The sequence below is a fragment of the Staurois parvus genome, unplaced genomic scaffold (genome assembly GCF_062004578.1).
Source record: "Staurois parvus isolate SC_StPar_1 unplaced genomic scaffold, SC_StPar_1.0 ptg000176l, whole genome shotgun sequence".
Taxonomy (NCBI): domain Eukaryota; kingdom Metazoa; phylum Chordata; class Amphibia; order Anura; family Ranidae; genus Staurois; species Staurois parvus.
In genome coordinates this window covers 1801635-1815871 of record NW_028317972.1, presented here as the reverse complement: position 1 = coordinate 1815871, position 14237 = coordinate 1801635, and the positions used below count along the sequence as shown (strand labels likewise).

General features: G+C 40.5%; 1 protein-coding gene across 1 annotated transcript in view; it reads left to right on the top strand.

The window, feature by feature from the left end:
• Positions 1-1453: 1453 nt before the first annotated feature.
• Positions 1454-14237, top strand: part of DBH (dopamine beta-hydroxylase) — a 94605-nt gene continuing 81821 nt past the window's right edge. The window contains exons 1-3 of the mRNA XM_089677071.1: positions 1454-1789; positions 6145-6291; positions 9468-9725. Coding sequence (XP_089533197.1) covers positions 1454-1789; positions 6145-6291; positions 9468-9725 — 741 coding nt within the window. The remainder of the gene's footprint in view (positions 1790-6144; positions 6292-9467; positions 9726-14237) is intronic.

The following is a 14237-nucleotide window of genomic DNA, read 5'->3' as shown; positions in this document are numbered from 1 at the left end:
GTACAGGAGAGTATCTGAATGAGTAAACCTGCACCCCCTGGGTGGATAGAGGAAGGAGCACTCTGGTGGGAAACCAGATTAGCCCCCTACTAGTGACTGTTCCCCTATTCAAGGGGACAGGAGCCAGATCCCCAGCTCAGGAAAAGTCTCTAGATTGCTGGGTGAAGAGGACTTCATCTAGGGTCTGGGGTGATACAACAAGGAGATGCTGACTAGCTCTCCAACAGAGACTGTGTTGCAGAAAAGAAGCTTGTGAATAGTTTCAGGAAGTTTGTCCTCAGTTATCGGTTCCCTTGGGCATCTTTTACCCCCTTTACCCCATTCCAGTTCAAATCCCCTCAATAAATAACAAGGCCAAAGCTCAAGGACTGATATCTGACTCTGAATGCAATCTTGCGTGGAGAATGCCGATTGCCTGGCTGTGCAGGACTATAGGGGGACCCAAATCAACAGCAACCCCTAAGGGGGTAGTGCTACAGGAGCATAGGATATTTAGGCAAAGGACACCCCATGGCCACACCCTGAATCAAACCATTAGAAATTAAAGATCAAAAGTTCTCTCTAAAATTGTCCATACATAGAGCAAATCCATGGATAGCCCTGTTGGCACCATCAAGCAGACATCCTCCAACTGGGTGGAAAATTGGCAGCTAAATAGAGCCTGCATCCAATCAGATGCAGCCACTGTTTCGGTATTTTCATAATTGGCAGCACAGGCTATCAGAATACAGTAACTGCAGTGGGAAATTCATCCATCTGCGCTGTTTAGCATCCATGGAGGAATCCTTTTGTTTTTTTTTTTTTGTTCAGCCCACAGTCTAAAGTAGAAAAATCTGTGTGTGTGGCCAGCTTTATTCCTTCTAGGGCTTTATTCAATGCTACATTTCCTTTACGCAAACATTTAAAAATAACAGATAAAGTAATTTGCAGGATGGATGGAATGTTTACTGCAATAAAACGACTTTTGCCGTTAAATAAAACATTTATGTATTTAGATCTTTATATCAGTGCTAAAAGAGAGGACATTTGAGGAGGAATGAGGGACAGAGGGGTCTGTTTAAAAAAAGAGGGACAGTCTCTCTGAATGGGGAACAGTTTGGGAGCTTTAAACATTTGTTTGACACCAGATCCAGATGAAAATGATCAAAATAGACAACACATATGCAGACTGACATACAATGAAAGCCTTCTGTCACAGGTGAGGAAGTGTATTTTGGCTGCAGCTGTCTTTTAGAGACGTCACAGCCTGTAAAAGTCACTTTAAACCTGCCAAGGCAATTAGGGCCTATCAGAGTGTGGCAGCCAATGAGGCCTGCATGACCTGAGGGCCCAAATGCAGAATGAGATTTGTGATCAGCCAAATGTGATTACAGAACTACGCTGACCACACCAGCACAGATTCACTGAGGTATAAAAAGTCACTCTTCCATGGTCTGCCTCTGTATCCTAACTGATGGCGACCAGGAAGCTCTCCTGTCCCTCTCACCTGCAGATAAAAAAGGTTGTCCCCATTTATTTCACAATGATTGGCCTTTTTTTAGCCCTTCTTATGGTTTCCCTCCATGGAACAGCCCCTGTGGACAGCTCCTTTCCCTACAGCGTTCCCCTGGATCCTCAAGGGTCGCTCCGTCTTTTTTGGAACGTCAGCTACACAGAAAAAGTGGTGCATTTCCAGATCCTTATCAAGGACCTGAAATTCGGAATAATTTTTGGGATGTCCGACCGGGGGGAGTTTGAAGGAGCCGATATGGCCGTTTTATGGAGCGATGGACTGAGCTCCTTCTTTGGCGTAAGCGACTGTTTATTATCTTTTATAGATTCTACAGACAGGGGTACTTTCAGTGGCTGGTTTTCTGTAAGAGTTTCAGTAGAGTCTGTCCTAAAAAATATTACATGTAAAACTTTGCTATGAAGCAGGTCTAGTTCTCTTTGTTCTAGAGTAATTCCCAAGATACTAGAGTGTTCCTTTATATACTACAGTATTCCTTATACAGAGTATTTCCTTACATTCATTAAGTCCTATGCAGCTCTCTAGGTGCTATGGAACCACATGTCCAAGCATACACGCTGGAATGTACACAATAACTAGAGAAAATGTGTTTGTGAATCTTTCAGTCTTGCCACACGGATGTTGCAGAATTTGTTATGGACCAGTTTAAGTTGGTTTTATGCTCTTATTTCATGATGCTTTTACTGAGTAATAAGCTGTGGAAAATTGTGTATATTTTAGATTGATAAAGTATAATCTTTGTTTAAAGTCCTACTAATTTATACTCCTTTTCATATGAACATATATAAATGGTATAGGATAATCACATTTAAGGTAGTGTGTGGGTTTTTTAAATGCTTTTCTTTACCACAAAAATTTGGAATATTGGAAGAAATTATGGATGTTCAAATCAAAAGTAACTGTAGATATATTGTTTCACTATAATATTGGAAACTATTTTGTATTGTTAAGAAAGTCATTCAGTAATCTATGTTGTAAAACGCTGTGCAAATTTTATACAGTAAATCCTGTATTATAATATTAATCCATGGCTAAGTCCAAAGTGCAGTAAACAAAAACAACCAATCAGAAATCATCTCAAATCAGTTACTGCCCTTTGCTTACAGTCATCACATTTTGTGCCACCTCAACCTGTTTTTACAGTTACATATGCCAAAGACATACAGTATAAGGATGCACACTGGCTTAAAAAAATGCCAGTGCTCTAGGCAGAAACCAAATGCTAATTTTGAGCATTTTTTGTACTAGCTTTTAGGAGCGCTTAGCGTTTTTTTTCTGCCAGAAAACTGCTCTCAAAAACACAAAAACAGAAAGGTTTTTTTGCCTCTTAGTCCTGTTCACATATATGCAGTCGTACAGGCCACGTTTTGCGCAGGCATGAGAACCCATTCATTTGAATGGACTCCCGTGCCCCGTGACACGCAGGGAAGAAGTCCCTGCACTTCGTCTGAAAACGCAGCCCGCATGGGAACCCCGGTTCCCAGTACAGTTGCATTTTCCAGTGCCGTTAGAACTAATGGCACCCACCTGCGGGTCCGCATTCCTCTGCACGGGTGGTGCGGCTGCACGGATTTTCGTGCGGATCCGCAGCAGCACCACCCGCACAGATGTGAACCTAGCCTTAAAGCTGAGCTTAAAATATGCCTCTAAACAACCTAATGTGCATGGTCACATAGGATAACATTAGTTGCTTCTACAAGCAAAACCTAAACTATATGGGCAGCATAGATTGAGACAATTCAGGCATTGGGAGATATTTACTAAAACTGGTGCACGCAGAATCTGGTCCAACTGTGCATGGTAGCCAATCAGCTTCTAACTACAGCTTGTTTAATTAACCTTTGGCAATACAAGTTGGAAGCTGATTGATTTCTATGCAGAGCTGCACCAGATTTTGCACGCTCCTGCTGTAGTAAATAAACCCCATTATGTTACTTGTAGCAACCAGTCAGAATTCATACTAGTTCAGGATGGATTTGGATTGGTTACTCTTTATTGAATACGGCCAGTCAATAAATCAGCCCCATTAATGTACTGCTTATGTCATCTCTTAACTATTCCTGTTTCTTAGCTGAATAGGCAGGACTATTTTCATATTTGTGTTTATTGTATTATTATTTCATTGTCAGCCCTGCAGAACCATAGACTTAAATTCTCAAAACTTTATAAATGTAACCTACAAGTTACTTAGAACATTCTAGATTTACATAATAGAGAGGGCCAAGTGGGAGGACAGGTGCCAAAACAATATGGCAGGTGCATTAACGAGTAGGATGTGAGAATCAGCATCATATGCTGCACTGCATTGTACTATAAATGTGTGAATATGGTTTTATTTGTACACAAATATGTCCATGATACTGAATTAAAAAAATACTCCGCTGATAAAGTTGCTTCTTTACAATATTGTCCCTTGTCATTGTGCTGCCTCACAGTTCTATCATGGTATATTTAAAATGAACCTTCCAGTAACTCAACAATCTGAAAAATTCTTAAAATGTAACGCTATACAGCAACAGTATCATTTTTCAAAAAGCTGCATGATATATCAATAAAGAGCTGTACTTGAGCGTCAGCCACTGACTTTGTCTAGGCTGAGACGATACAATCAGTCACAAGCTTTTCCTCAGTCTCTCCCCCAGTGATCACTCAAGCTGTAAGTGATAACTCTGTAGCAAGTCACAGGATGAAAGGCAGCAGTAGAGACTGATCTAAGTCAGACATTTATTAAACAGGTTGACATGGTTGTACCATCTATGATACAGCATCTCAGCCCAATAGGTAGATGCTGACACTTGATGATATTTTATGCCAAAGTTTAGGTAAAACTGTTATTTAAGCAGTATTCCGTGAAAAAAAAAATGTTTGCCTGTGCAATGAGGCTGTTTGGTTTCTCAACTCCAGCCTTCCTGTCTCCATCGCAGCAAGATTGCTGATTTTATTTTATTATTTGATTATAGGTCCAATCTAAATACAGGGCCTTGAAAAAGTATTCATACTTCTTGAAATGTTCCACATTTTGTCATGTTACAACCAAAAATGTAAATTCATTTTTTGTGGATTTTATGTGATAGACCAACACAAAGTGGCACATAATTGTGAAGTGGACGGAAGATGATAATTGGTTTTTAAAATTTTCTATAAATAAATATCTGGAAAGTGTGGCGTGCATTTGTATTCAGCCCCCTGAGTCAATACTTTGTAGAACCACCATTTGGTGTAATTACAGGTGCAAGTCTTTATGGGTATGCCTCTACCAGCATTGCACTAGAGAGTGAAATTTTTTGCCCAAGAATGGGCAGAATGACAGAGCTTGAGCTATCTTGCAAAGAAGAATTTCTTTGCAAAATAGCTCAAGCTCTGTAAAACTGGGTGGAGAGCGTCTATGAACAGCAATTTTGAAGTCTTGCCACAGATTCTCAATTGGATTTAGGTCTGGACTTTGACTGGGCCATCTAGCACATGAATATGCTTTGAGCTAAGCCATTCCATTATAGCTCTGGTTGTATGTTTAGGGTCATTGTCCTGCTGGAAGGTGAACTCTCGCCCCAGTCTCAAGTCTTCTGAAGGTTATTTTCTAAGATTGCCCTGCTTTTGGTTCCATCCATCTTCCCATCAACTCTGACCAGCTTCTCTATCCCTGCTGAAGAAAAGCATCACCACAACATGATGCTGCCACCACCATGTTTCACGGTGGGGATGGTTTGTTCAGGGTGATGTGCAGTGTTAATTTTCTGCCACACATAACGTTTTGCTTTTAGGCCAAAAAGTTCAATATTGGTCTCATCTGACCAGAGCACTTTCTTCCAGAGGTTTGTTGTGTCCCCCACATGGCTTCTCACAAACTGCAACCAGGACTTCTTATGGCTTTCTTTCAACAATGGCATTTTTCTTGCCACTCTTCCATAAAGGCCAGATTTGTGGAGTGCATGACTAATAGTTGTCCTGTGGACAGATTCTCCCACCTGTGCTATGGATCTCTGCAGCTCCTCTAGAGCTACCATGGTCCTCTTGACTGCTTCTCTGAATAATGCTCTCCTTGTCTGGCCTGTCAGTTTAGGTGGACGTCATGTCTTAGTAGGTTTGCTGTTTGGCCATACTCTTTACATTTTCAGATGATGGATTGAACAGTGCTCCGTGAGATGTTCAAAGTTTAGGATATTTTTTATAACCTAACCCTGCTTTAAACGTTTCCACAATTTTATCCCTGACCTGTCTGGTGTGTTCCTTGGCCTTCATGATGCTATTTGTTCACTAATGTTCTCTAACAAACCTCTGAGGGCTTCACGGAACAGCTGTATTTATACTGAGAATAAATTACATACAGGTGGACTCTATTTACTATATAGGTGACTTCTGAAGGCAATTGGTTTCACTAGAATTTAGTTAGGGGTATCAGAGTAAAGGTGGTAAACCATACTTTCAAGATATTTATTTGTAACAAATTCTGAAAACCATATTGTTTTCCTTCCAATTATGTGCCACTTTGTGTTGGTCTGTCACATAAAATCCCAATAAAATATATTTAAGTTTTTAGTTGTAACTTGACAAAATGTGGAAAATTTCAAGGGGTATGAATACTTATTTATGGCACTGTAGGTTGCATTTGTTTAACACTTATATTTTATTCCCAGGATGCTTGGAGTGACACAGAGGGACAACTGCACATCGACTCCCACCAAGACTACCAGCTGTTGTCAGCCCGACAGACACCAGAGGGCTTCTACCTCGTCTTCAAAAGACCCTTCATAACATGTGACCCCAAAGATTACCTCATTGAGGTACTATCTTCATTAAAAAATGGAAAACAAAGCCCACAGAACAACATACATGGTTAAACTATTTAAGGACTACATTTCTATTTGAACAGGGAAAAAAAGATGCCTGGAATGTCAAAAGTGTGTCTCATAATTAGCAAACAATTTCCTTTATTGCACTTATTTAGTCAAAATTATCATCATTAAAGTATATGTTTTGTTAAAATATTTTTTGTTCTAATTAGAGTGGGGAAGAGTTGTACCCAGCACAATTAAACAAGAAATAGGTGTAGTTGACCTATGAGCACCACATCCCAAATCATGTATAAAAAACAAAGTGAAAAACTGTGGGACTTTTAAAGTGTTTCTAAACCAAGGACCCTGCATTCACTATATCCGGTCTCCCGCAGTACACAGAACATGGAAATTAAATTATTTTAATAAATATAACCTGCTATATACCTTTTCTCATCAGCAGCTAGAGCAGTCTTGTGACTTCTATCAGTGTTCAGTAGAGCACTGGTTAAAGCTTGTAGGAGGAATTTTCTTTCTGCTCCAGGAGGATGCAGAACCCCTGACCTCTGTCTGGACAATGCTGCTTGGCACTGTGCTGATCACATGCACCCTCCCAAGAAAAAAAAAAAAAAAACAATACACACCAAACTGAGCATGTGCAGAGCGTTTCCACATTATATGTCTTATCAGGAGATAAGAGGGGGGCACTGGAAGAAGGAGAGGATTAGAGAAGTCAGGATCAAACAGCCTTTTTACACAATGCAGAGGATTAAGCCCTTACATTCCACAGTGATTATAACAAGCATGCTTTACTGCATATAAAGACTGATTTTACTCTTGTGGGTTTAGTAACACTTTAAGGTGCTATATCACTCTTAGGAAAAGACACTCATACACACTTATTATAAAACATAAACAGTTATATTACAAAATATAAAAACCAGGAAATGCATCCATAAAAACTGTGAATGAACAGTGTCCCATGAAGTGATCAGTACAGTGAAACTCATAACACCTTCCTCAATAAAATACTTCACATGATATACAGTAGTATATTCATAAAAGTAAGAAGAAAGGGAAGGTGTCTTCTCACCGGGTAGGCTTCTTCAGGGGTTTGATTAGGGTACACAATACTGATGGTCAGTAAAACTACACGACACAGCTCGATGGGACAAGGAGACCAGAAAAAGCATCAAGACAGTCATCCCCCTAGGAAATCCCAGGGATGCTCACTCAGACAAAGGGGGAGAGAGGCCAACCCAACCTGCAGTTCAATCTTAAAGTGTTACAAAATCCAGGACCCTGCATTCAATCTATCTGGTCTCCCACAGTACACACTACATGGAAATGCAATTATTTTAGTAAATATAAATTGCTAAATACCTTTTCTCATCAGAAGTTAGAGCAGTCTTGGGACTTCAGGAGAGCATTAGTTAAAGCTTGTAGGAGGAGTTTTCTTTCTGCTCTAGGGAGATGCAGAACTCCTTACCTCTGTCTGGACAGTGCTGAATGGCCCTGTGCTGATCACATGCACACTCCCAAGAAACCTCTCTAGCAATACACACCAAACTGAGCATGTGCAGAGTGTCTCCACATGATATGTCTTATCAGGAGATAAGAGGGGGACACTGGAAGAAGGGGAGGATCAGAGTAGTCAGGATCAAACAGCATTTTTACATAATGCAGAGGATTAACCCCTTAGGTTCCACAGTGAGTATAACAAGCATGCTTTACTGCATATACAGACTGATTTTACCGTTGTGATAACACTTTAAACATAGATATTCGGTTGACTATATATCACCAGGCCACATGCATGAATAGAATAAAGCAACATATCCAAGTACCTGATACGGTATTGCTGTATGGATTGCAGAGCCCCAGATGTGGCTGGAGATTGAGGCATATACGGCAGGAGATTGCACTGCCCTGCAATCCATACAGCAATAGTGTATCAGGTACCTGGATAGGTTGCTTTATTCTTTTCATGCATGCGGCCTGATGATATATAGTCAACCAAATATCTATGTTTAAGATTAAACTGCAGGTTGGATTGGTCTCCCCCCCTCCTTCTGAATGAGTGTCCCTGGGCTTCCCTGGGAGAGGGGGGTGGCATCTTGACACTCTTTCTGGTCTCCTCGTCCCATCAAGTTGTGTAGTGTAGTTTTGATGACCATCAGTATTGTGTACTCTAATCGAGCCCCTGAACAATCCTATCCTGCAAAATGTGTTGGGAGAAAACACCTTCCCTTTTTTTCTTACTTTTAAGAATATACTATATCATGTGAAGTATTTGACTGAGGAAGGTGTTATGGGGTTCACTGTACTGATCGCTTCATGAGACACTGTTCATTCACAGTTTTTATGGATGTATTCCCTGGTTGTAATATTATGTAGTAAAACCATTTATGTTTTATAATAGGCATGTATGAGTATTTTTTGCTGAGGGTGATATAGCACCTTATAAGTCCCACATTTTTTTTCACTTTGTTTATGTGTACCCAGGACAATGAAGGGGAAATGAGGGGAAGTCTTCCAATGGGGACACAGGGACAACTATCTAGGAGGGGAATATCCCTCACTTTGGGAGATTTCCATTTACTTCCTGTTGCATCTCTGGGCAGGAAGTGAAGGGAAATTTACCCCATGGTACACAGACAGGAAAAAATATATAAGAATAGGTGATCTTTGGAACAAGTAGTGCTTTTGATGAGCTAAAGTTGATCATACACACTACATTCTGATTGTGCAGTCTTTTTTTTAGATTTTCCTGTGTCCTTGTAGTAGTAATTTGAATGATTGGCTGCAAATTATTCAAATTCTGTAGACATGCCCTCACTTTGCATATTAGGGCCTGGACAATAGATTATCCAATGATTGCATGTTCTATTGTGCATGGCCAGCTCAACTGTTTTCACCATCTCTGCAGCAAAATGTCCCTAGGAACTATACAAAAATATTGGAAACTATGCAGCATCTATCCTAAGAATATGTTACAAGTTCTGCTGTTGTTGGACTCTATAAGCTATACAGCTTTGTAATTCTTTAGGGTGAGGCACAAAGGCCAAATCTCACCCAAAAAATGGCAGACCCCACTCTATGAAGTGACAGGTACTCTTTAAGTGCTTATATTCTTTCATATTTCCACATTTTAAATCTTCACCATTTGTAATCTTCCTTCTCAGGATGGAACGGTACACGTTATTTACGCCCTGCTGGAGAAACCCTTTCATTCGTTGTCTGCCATCAATATCTCCACCCTTCACCGTGGCCTGCAGCGAGTGCAGCTGCTAAAACCAGAGATTCGCACACCTCATCTCCCAGATGATGTCCTGACGATGGACATTCTTTCTCCCAATGTTGTCATTCCAGATAAGGAGACAACTTACTGGTGCTACATCACTGAATTACCGCAACACTTCTCCAAACATCACATTGTAATGGTAACACAAAAACAATTTGCCTTAGAGTAAAACTTAAGTGTATTTTTAGTAAGCACATATTTAGAGTTGTTACTATAATGCTAACTTATTTATAGGCTTGTTTTACTGTATTTTTGTCAGTACATAACATATGCCAAATTGTAGTTTGCGGCAGTGTATGTCACAGGGTTTACATCTCAACCACTAGAAAGGCAGTATTTTAAATTAGTGAGTCCAGACTTAAAGTGTAACTAAAGGCAAAAGGTTTTGTTTTTTTTAGTTTTAAACAGAGTGGGGATGGATTAGAACACCTGTCACGTTTTTATTGCTGTATGTGTCCCCAATAGGGAGATTCACCCTCTTCATTTATCCTGTTTACCATTATCATTGAAAGTGAAAGTAAAAGTAAAAGAAATCCAAACTTTTGGGCTATCCCCAGAACAGTAATAGGGGAAAATTTGCCAATGAGGACACTAGTTCTGGTGACCTAGGGAGTCCCCAAGGAATTCCCATAATTTACATGGATTTTCTCTCACTTCCTGTTTTGGCTATGGAATAGGAAGTGAAGTTAAATCTCCCTAATAACACACTGGTGGCAAAAAATAAACTAATGGTGGTTATGCCCTCTTTACTCTATCCAAAATGTAGAAAGAAGTTTTGCCCATAGTCCTACTTTAAAGAGGAAATGATAAGCACCCCATCTCCCCCATGGGAGGGTGGGAGGTTCACCCTGTCATGATCGCTAGATCGCTGCCACCAACATGTGATGATCCCACAATCGCGACATCCAATATGTGACGAACGCGGAGTCAGACCCCAGCCCTTCTCACCAAACTCGTGACCGAAGGACTAGCCAATCTAAAACCGCGATGTTACATGCCTAACAATGCCACACCCAGCTGCACCCTGCACAACGATTTTCCAGCTAATAGACCACAGATCGATGTACCGGCAGCCTGAGCGATTGTTACTGGGTCTGGTTAATTACGCAATTAACCCTTCACACTGCCACCACCTCCTTTTTGTCAGAGAAAGAGGAAACTCTGCGATCTCAGCTAAAACACTATAATGATTGAAATAATCGTCTGCATAACACGGTCATAACACAGGTCAGTTATACAGAGGGTTAAACAAACAGTAGCGTTCTCTTTAGAGGCAGGGATTCATAAATTGCAATACAGAGCTATAGAAACAGTTCAACACTTTCAGAAAGAAAGATTACTAAAAGGTCAAACGGGTGCAATAAAAAATATTTACAGAAAAAAGGATGTAACTAAGATATATATATAAATATACAGAGAATAACAGCACAGCAAAGAGATAACAGAGAGAGGTTAAAGGGTTAAGGTACTTGCCATTAAGCCTTGGATGTAAGCAGATCAAGTTTCTGAGCAGAAGGGCTCAGAAATCTCCCCCAGGTGGTATTGATGTTAAAATGGGAGACGTCTTCAACTTCCCTTTCTTAGGCCTGACAGCCTATTTTGTAGTTCCCAGCAGGAAGTGGCTCTGAAGTCAAGGACCAATCTCCGCTTAGGGCGTGGAGATATGGGTGGATGCCTAAACTAGAGCAAAAATCTCCCGTAACTCATATTTTGGCCTGTAACTTTCCATCTGCACAAGTGACATTCCACCCGCGGGTAGAATATTATGCAGACAAGTCTGAGGATTGATTAGATATGAATTATGAAAGTGTGCACTGAACGGTTCACGAGATCTATTTTCTGCTTTCCTGTGTGTCTGAGACAAGGCAAGTGACCCATCAAACTGTTTGCCTGCTCATCATCCATCTGACGATATGTCCGGTTTTTATGTAAGTCTCCCATATTCCAAGATATGAGACATAGGGGAAACATGGATTTTGAGAAGTGTTTTCTGATTCTGTCACCTATGCTGAGTAGATTCATTAGGTCAGGATCTCTTTCAACTCTTGGGAAAGCTTGCCTTATCTCTTCCGAGGTGTGAAATGGCACAGGTTCTAGGACAGCTAGGCCCAGGCTCCCTGGGGGGCCTTTAAAGCTCCTATGACCCTCCTGTGACATTTTTTAACACACACATACACTGTCACTGTGCCTCTCAGAGTGAGGGGGGAGGGAGAATGAGGGGAGAAAATGGAGATTTTTAACAAAATTGCGGACTGCGTCAGTCTCTGTTGCGCATGTTTGCGACACACCCCTAAGTCAATACTGGTATACTAGTAAGGACACGTACCAGAAAAAGAATTAACCCCAGAACCCCAGTTAAGGTTATAGAGAGAACTGCCTTAAAGGTTCCATGCCCAGCAGCCCTCTAGTAATAATAGAAGGCAGAGGACCTAAGAACAAAAGCAAACAGGAAGTCTCCCTATATCCAAAAAGAAAAGGTAGGATACAGTAAGCGCTCATGTAAACGAGAGCAATTATTTAAATAATTTAAGTCCAGCCAACCTACTTAAAGAATGTTATTGGACATCCTGTTCTGGCATATGCTGCCTTGTAAAGATGCAATGAAGAAACTAACAAGTGTCCTCCAGGAGGAGAGAGTCAGTAGCTCAGATTTTTTCCAGTTGAGGATAATTAGCTTCCGGGCAGGCTGAGTAGAGTTCTAAAGACCCTGGTAGGTGCTATACATTTCACAAGGTCCAGGAGGCACACAGAAATTGTAAGACGAACTTCCAAGGCAGAAATATGAGAGACAAACTGATTTAAAACAACCCCAAAATATATGTAGAAATAAGGAGGTGCAGGACAGCACCAGCATTGGGAGGAAGTGGAGTGGTAAATACTGATGAGTCTGGCCAGGGTATGGTATATTCTATATAAAATTTTAGATTGGATCAGTCTATGTCTTGAGGATATAAGATGTGTAAATGGATAGTCCCAGACATTGGTCCAGTCATCAGCATCCAAATCTGGAACAACAAACCACCTCTCCTTTCATCAATCAATGACTATGGTGTGTAAAAAAGCCATTTATAAAGCTTGGAGAGAGGTTCTCCAGAGAGTCCCCTATCAGCAAGAGCTCTAACCTAGGGACCTAAACATTGCAGTCCACCAAACTGTGTCTGAAAGACATGATGAAGCTCTAAGTGTCTAAAAATTATGGGAGTTAGTCAGACCAAAATGAGCTCTCAGGTGATTGAAGCCGCAAAGTGAGATAGAATCTATCTCATCTCCACTACATTGATATATATAATATTTATCTGTACCATGCATTTAATAAATACCACTTTATTTTTCCACTATACTAGTTTGTTACAGAATTTACTTTATGTGCTTTTTGTGGTTTGTATATTATGTGGACAAGGATTAAAATAAAAAAAAGCTTCATATATAATAATTCAGCATAACCTGCAGCTGTGCATAGGCAGTTTCAATCAGATGACCATGAATTCAGGGGTTGGTTTCTGTACAGGCAACCCAGGGAATCCAATGAGAAAAAAAACATGGACTGGACTAGGCATAGCAAAATATTGAGTAACGAAAAATTGGCTTCTTATATATACTGCAGATATGAAGCCAGCAGGGCAGATTACTAAAGCAATCATTTATGTGCTGCCTTACAGACAACTTGCCAAGTCACAGTAAAGCTGTCCCTCGGAGTGGTATTTAAAATTAGTTTTTGCCATGGGGAAAGTACAGTGACAGCACTTGGTGTGCGAGCTCAGTTAACTCGGAATTCTAATTAGTCTGATAATTACAAGAGCAGGATGGAAGATGGCAGACGTGAGCTCCCTGTCACATGTGCTCACATGGCCATAAGAAATACTTTCAAGAAATGAAAAAACGCTTGAAGGTGCGAATCCCTCATCTAACAATTCACCAATCCCAGTGGCAGTTATACGTCCTTGTCAGATGTCAGACGGCCATTCTGAAATTCTGCCATCCATTTTAATTAGCCATTAAATTACTATTATAGTCAGATGCCTAAAGACAGGTGCTGACTATAAGATTTAAAGGGAAGTCTCAGTGTATTGCCAGTGCCTACAGTGCACATACTGCTTTCTACAGTCTCTATTAGCAATCTACCTTTATATCACTGCAGTCACCCAGACCCCTAATCAACAACAAAAATTTGGGTCTCAAAGAGCATTCATTGTTATCAGTTAGTCAGACCTGACTGGTAGACTTACAGTGAGAAAAGATTAATAATAAAACACAATCTCTGTTATACTACTTGGTGGAGGTAGATATGTAATGAGCACACATTCTTACCCTTGTACCTACAGTATATATTTATAAACTGTTTATAAATACAATGTATCAAAATATTTTGTTACACTGATAAAATGATTCACATGAGGGCATTTTAAATCAAATCACCACGATTCTGCCCGTGATCTAAAAATATGGTGTGACAATGTGAAAACACGCGATTGCGCGTAGAGGTGCCATTCATTGGCACCTGAAAGCACGGGGCAATTGCGGTGTGGTTTTCTGCGCGACAAACATGCTTTGATCGTGCAAACAAAATCGCGGGATGCGCAATGCCCAAATAAATTTACGGAACCATTTTTGGGTGTCCCGCAATATTGTATGCACAATCACGATGCGTCTG